This window comes from Vigna unguiculata, chromosome 8 (genome assembly GCF_004118075.2).
Source record: "Vigna unguiculata cultivar IT97K-499-35 chromosome 8, ASM411807v1, whole genome shotgun sequence".
Taxonomy (NCBI): Eukaryota; Viridiplantae; Streptophyta; class Magnoliopsida; order Fabales; family Fabaceae; genus Vigna; species Vigna unguiculata.
This window is the reverse complement of record NC_040286.1, coordinates 35,091,013-35,096,642: the sequence shown is the minus strand read 5'-3', so window position 1 is coordinate 35,096,642 and position 5,630 is coordinate 35,091,013. Positions and strand designations below refer to the sequence as shown.

General features: G+C 29.3%; 1 protein-coding gene across 1 annotated transcript; it reads left to right on the top strand.

The window, feature by feature from the left end:
* The first annotated feature begins 2,858 nt into the window (after positions 1–2,858).
* LOC114194028 lies at positions 2,859–4,796 on the top strand. The gene is made up of 3 exons (XM_028084059.1): positions 2,859–2,894; positions 3,421–3,866; positions 4,183–4,796. The coding sequence occupies exons 2-3, from the start codon at positions 3,474–3,476 to the stop codon at positions 4,744–4,746; spliced, it is 957 nt and encodes a 318-aa protein (XP_027939860.1). The 5' UTR covers positions 2,859–2,894; positions 3,421–3,473; the 3' UTR covers positions 4,747–4,796.
* The last annotated feature ends 834 nt before the right edge of the window (positions 4,797–5,630 follow it).

Here is a 5,630-nt window from a genome sequence, read left to right as displayed (position 1 = left end):
TTGTTAATTATAAATACATAAATTTAGTAATATAAAAAAATTAATTACCTAAACTTTAATATAAAATCTTACAAATTTTAAAGTATTTATTATATACGAGAATTGTTTAAAAATTTCAAAAAAAATTTATTTTATATAATCTATTATGTATATTTATATTTTTTAATTAATAAATTTAACTATTCCAATCTTCAAAATAAAAATAATAAAATTAATAAACTTAACTGTTCTAATTGCAAGCAAATTTATTTTTAAACTAAGGTTCCATGACCCTGTAAATATTTAACTTTGACATGTGCTGTTTGCTTGGAATTTTGGAGAGCATTGATGGTTCCACTCCACCTAAACATGGAGCTCATGAAGTTTTGTTGTGGTATTTATGAGGAGCAGTTAATGTGTATCTCTTTCTCACATCCATAACCATAATAATATGTACTATTTACTATTTTTTTCAGCCTAATTGAACCAATCAATGAATGTCTGGGTGAGTTTAGTACTCAGCACTTGTTCACATCCAAACACGTTTTAAACATTGGGTGAGTTGAGTACACCACCCACCCAGTCAAAAAAAAATATAACTTTATCATTTTAGAATTTATAAAATCATAAATTTTATAATAATTTACGATAATAATTTAAATAAGATAACGTAGTAAAATAAAATAAAAAACACATAATAAATTAAAATAATAAAAAATATAATTCAACCAAATTTCATTGTACTTGTCACATTATTATTCAATATTTAATGTAATTTCACTCTCCTTAACTTTTCCTCCGTACTTTCCTTTCCAATAAATGACATCAACCAACAGTCTGACAAGATTAACACACGTCCTTTGGTATAAGAAAAATAAAAAATAAATTATGTATTAAGACACTATTCAATTATCACTATTTCATAAATTATAAATTTTGTTGTCCAAGCCTTTTGTTTTATTTGTCTGTTAAATTTTGTGCAACAATAAAAAGGCAAGCAAAGCGAAAGTTGAAGCAATGTGGAAAGTTTTCTGAACAAAGAGCTCTCTCTTGCATTTGCAACAATAGAAAGAGTGTTCATTCTCCAACAACACACTTCTCTCAATCTTCTGCTCAGGTAACCTTTCCATCAATTTCATTTTATCTTTCTATATTTTTTTTATATATTTTAGCTTCTACCATGTCACAAACAAACCTTCCAAATAATTTTGTCTAGATACATTTTATTATTCATGAAAAATACTAAATTATGATGTCCTCCCAATAAATACAATTTTATTCATGAAAGTTATTGGAGAAAGTAGACAAAATTTAAAACATTAATCATGTTTATTAACTCAAATATGTTTTATTTTTCTCCTAGATTTCAAATTATAAAATATGAAAATAAGTTGGTTTTTATATTTTTCTTATCTCTTTTTTAACCTGTTGGCATATTTAATTTGTTTTAGTCCAAGTAAATATGATTTTTATTTTTTTTAAATATTATTATCTAAATTAAAATGGATAATTCTTAAGTATAGACATTAAGATGTACAATTTTTTAACTGAAAGAGTATACACACTAAATTTCATAGAAAATATTATATCACACAATTTTTAAAATAATCTAAAACATGTAATAACTAAGAATGGTATATGCCTTAACAATATTTTTTTACGAAAAAAATTATATAAATATATTAAATATTCTCTGACAGCAAGTTTCAGCAACAGAAAAGAAATAGAAGAGTGGTACAAAAGTTGAGAATAGAACTGCAACAATGTAATAGAATTAGAAGAGGTTTCATTCTCCATCAACACACATCTATCTTCTTACAAGGATCACCATTCGCCACAGGTAAACTTCAATCACTTTCATTTCTATCTTCTTTATTTTATTTTATGTAAATAAAATAGATACCAGATTCTTAGGAACCATAAATCTATTGTCAGTTTCAGGTTTTCATTTTGGTGAGAAAATGATGAATCCTGATGTGGAAGTTTCAGATGAATCCTACATTCAGATTATTACAGTATCACGAGATTATCTGAGTCATAACCAAACTCTTCCCTCTGATTATCTGAGTCATAACCAAACTCTTCCCTCTGTTGCTACGTCACAAGCTGTCTCACAAGGTTTTAATACAATAATATGGCTTGATAGATTTGAGTCGTAAAAATAGTGACTAAAATGAAGTTTGAAAGGATTGCAGATTATATGGAAGTACTGTACCGGCTTGCACTCGTAGGTGAGTGGCATGAAATGAAACCCATTGTTGAAAATGATCCTGCTAGTGTTCGCGTTCCACTGACTTCAGATGGCGACACAGTTCTTCATCTAGCAGTAAGGTCAGAGAACGTTAAAATGGTGGAAGAGTTGGTTAATGTTATGGCGATAGAAGACATGCTAAAACCAAACTCAGACGGGTGGCTTCCCGTTCACCTTGCTGCTATACCTGTCCGTTACACAAGAATGAAATATCTATACTCGCAACATCTGCTTGACAAAATGGCTTTCCATCACATTGGATTTCTCTTTTTTATTGCCCTTGAATACAACTTGTTTGGTAATAGCATGTTTGTCTTCTCACAATTTTTAGAACTTAACCCTGGTTCCACTTCATTGCAAAATTAGATACAAGACTCAAAAATACTATTTCATTTGACATCAGAGTAATAACATTTATCAAAATAAATGAGCATGATGTTAATAACCCATGAAATGCATCGTCTTTACCCTCATTTTGTAATTACTATTTCAAGCAACTTTCTTTACCTTGCCTTCCTAGTCCATCATTGCTATTTAATTTGTGCATTTCACAGACTTGGCCATGAAATTATTTAAAATGTATACACGTCAATTGACCATGGCAAGAGATGGAAACCAGCAACAGCATTGCATTGGCTGGCGCGAAAGCCTTCAGAAATTCTACGTATGTTTCATTTCCATTTATGCATCTATATTTGTATATAAAAAAATAAGAATTACTTGTTAATTGTCTTGCCAATATTCAGTGTTATAATAGTAATAGATTAATAGAGGAAAGGAACAAGAAGGAAAAAGAGGATACAGCCAGGCGAATGAGAGAAAGAAGAAACAAAGAGAAGAGAGCATGAAGTATAAGATAATCATATTTTAATCCAACACTTTAATGATCCTTTAATTATTTAGTTTGATTTTTTAAAAATGTAATATGATGATTTAAAAATATTAGACTAATAAATTAAAAGTAAATCAAAAAAGTAAATCAAAATATCATTGTGAAAAGATATATAAAAGGAAAGAATAAAACAACGTTAGATGCATAAATTAAGTTATTCTAGCAACTGAGCAAATTTAGGAGTAATATATATAAAACTTTTTAGAGGGAATTAAAACAAAAAAATATGTGCTTAATATAAGATCAACTTTTTTTTTCTCTTCTCGTGTTATAATTATGATTTCTTTGACCAATCTAGAGAGGGAATTACTAGACCACAATGATAACAGTGGACTATCAAAAGTAACGGGCATGCAATTGCTGAGAGAGATATGGACGGAAGTTGAACATTTGGAATTACGAAAAATAATATCGTTGACTACTGATCCCACACCAATATTGCTTGATGCACTGGAATCAGGAAATGATGATCAAGTAATTCGGCTTTTCTTGAGGATACCTCAAACAGTCATCTACTCAATTGACTCTAAACAACGGAACCTATTCCACTTGCTTCTTCACTATCGACGTTTAAACATCTTTGATGAGTATAAAAATATTAGTGTGATAAAGTATTTAATGCTAGGGTTGGATGACGAGGGTAACAACGTTCTACACGAGGCTGCGCACCTACCACCTCAATTCCAACTAAACTCTGGTTTAAATGCAGTCATTCAAATGAAAACAGAGCACGCATGGTTCAAGGTCAATTCATTCATTTCCCTATTTTTATTCGATCATTTCTGTTATTTATAGATCCATGCACCCACATGTCTTTATATATATGAAATGATATTTGACAAAATTTTATTTGATAAACTTTGATAAATAATCATTCTTGATAAAAAATTATAAAATTTTATTATTTTATTTTGTAACTTCCTAAAAAAATACAAAATTATTTTATTTATTAATTTTGTCAATTTTATCAATAAAATATTTGTTAAAAAATCCTTTTTATTTGTATATATATATATACAAAAATATATTAACATATACTTTTGATTTTGATTACAAGTAGAAAGTAGAGAAAAGCGTTCCTTTTGAAATACGGAGCGAAAAAAACAAGAATGGAAAGACTCCAATTGAGGTATTTTATGATGAGCATAAGCCGTTATCGAAAGAGATCAAAGAATCCGCCAAAGGAATAGCAGAATCTGGGATGCTTGTGGCAACGCTTGTTGCCACCGTAGCATTTGCAGCTGCTCTCACCGTTCCAGGTGACAAGAAGAATCCCTGGTTCATTGTCTTCATCGTCACAAATGCAGTGGCCTTATTCACTTCTTCTGCCTCCATACTCTCTTTCTTGTCAAATTTCACTTCTTCAAGATTTGCAGAAACTGAATTTGTTATATCACTGCATCCCAGCTTGACTTTTGGACCTGCATTCCTATTTGCCTCAGTTGCTGCTATGGTTGTGGCTTTCATTGCAGCCTCCTTTCTCATATTTGATCACACAACAAGTTGGGTTTCGTTTGTGGTGACTCCAATGGGGGTTTTCCCATTGCTTGTGTTTCTTCTCTTTCAATCTAGATTCTGCGATGATTTATTTTGGTCTAGATACTATCGTCCCAAACTTCGGTAACCTGTTTCTTACAACATCATTAAGTGTTTTTCCTATTTTATGTGTCTTAATTACTCCATCATTTCTGTCTATCATTTGTTTTGTTTGTGAAACATAGAAGTTGTGTTTGAAATTGAGATTAATAAAAAGGTTTATTTAGGCATAATTGGGAAGAATTTACGTAAATAAATAAATCTTTAACAAATTATGAATTTTCGGATAATTCGTATTGAAAATTACAAATCTACTCATTTATTTATATTAGTAATTTTTAAAAATCTACTCATTTTCATAAATTCTCCAAAACTAAGCATTCTTATAAATAAACTAACTAACTGTTACATTCAGGAAAGGAGTGTGAAGAAATCCGTAATAAATAAATTAAAAAAAATAGAATTTATGGATAATTTGTCTTGAGAAACATAAATCTACTCATTTATTTATGCCCGTAATTTTAAAAAATCTACTTATTTTCATAAATTCTCCACAAATCTGCACCATTCTTATAGATAAGCCTACTTGTTTTATCAATAACCTTTACCCCTCTCATGTTCCAATCTATATAATACCTAGTTCTATACAAGAAATGGTTATTTTTATATGGACAATAGTAGGTTAACACACCTATGATAATAAATTATTATTTTTGTATGGACAATAATAGATCGTATTAGTGAAAAATGACAATGCACCGGTCGCACGTAACAGATAATAAATATTGATCTCTTCAAATAAATTTGTGCAACATATGAAATTCTTGCAATTCACAACTCAAATAGATAAGGGATTTACAAAAACATTAAAAAATTCTTTTTGGTATTTTATCAAACACCCACTACTGGAAAATGGACAAATAGTGACTAATATCAGTGACTAAAAATGTTAGTTATTATCAGTTACCAAAA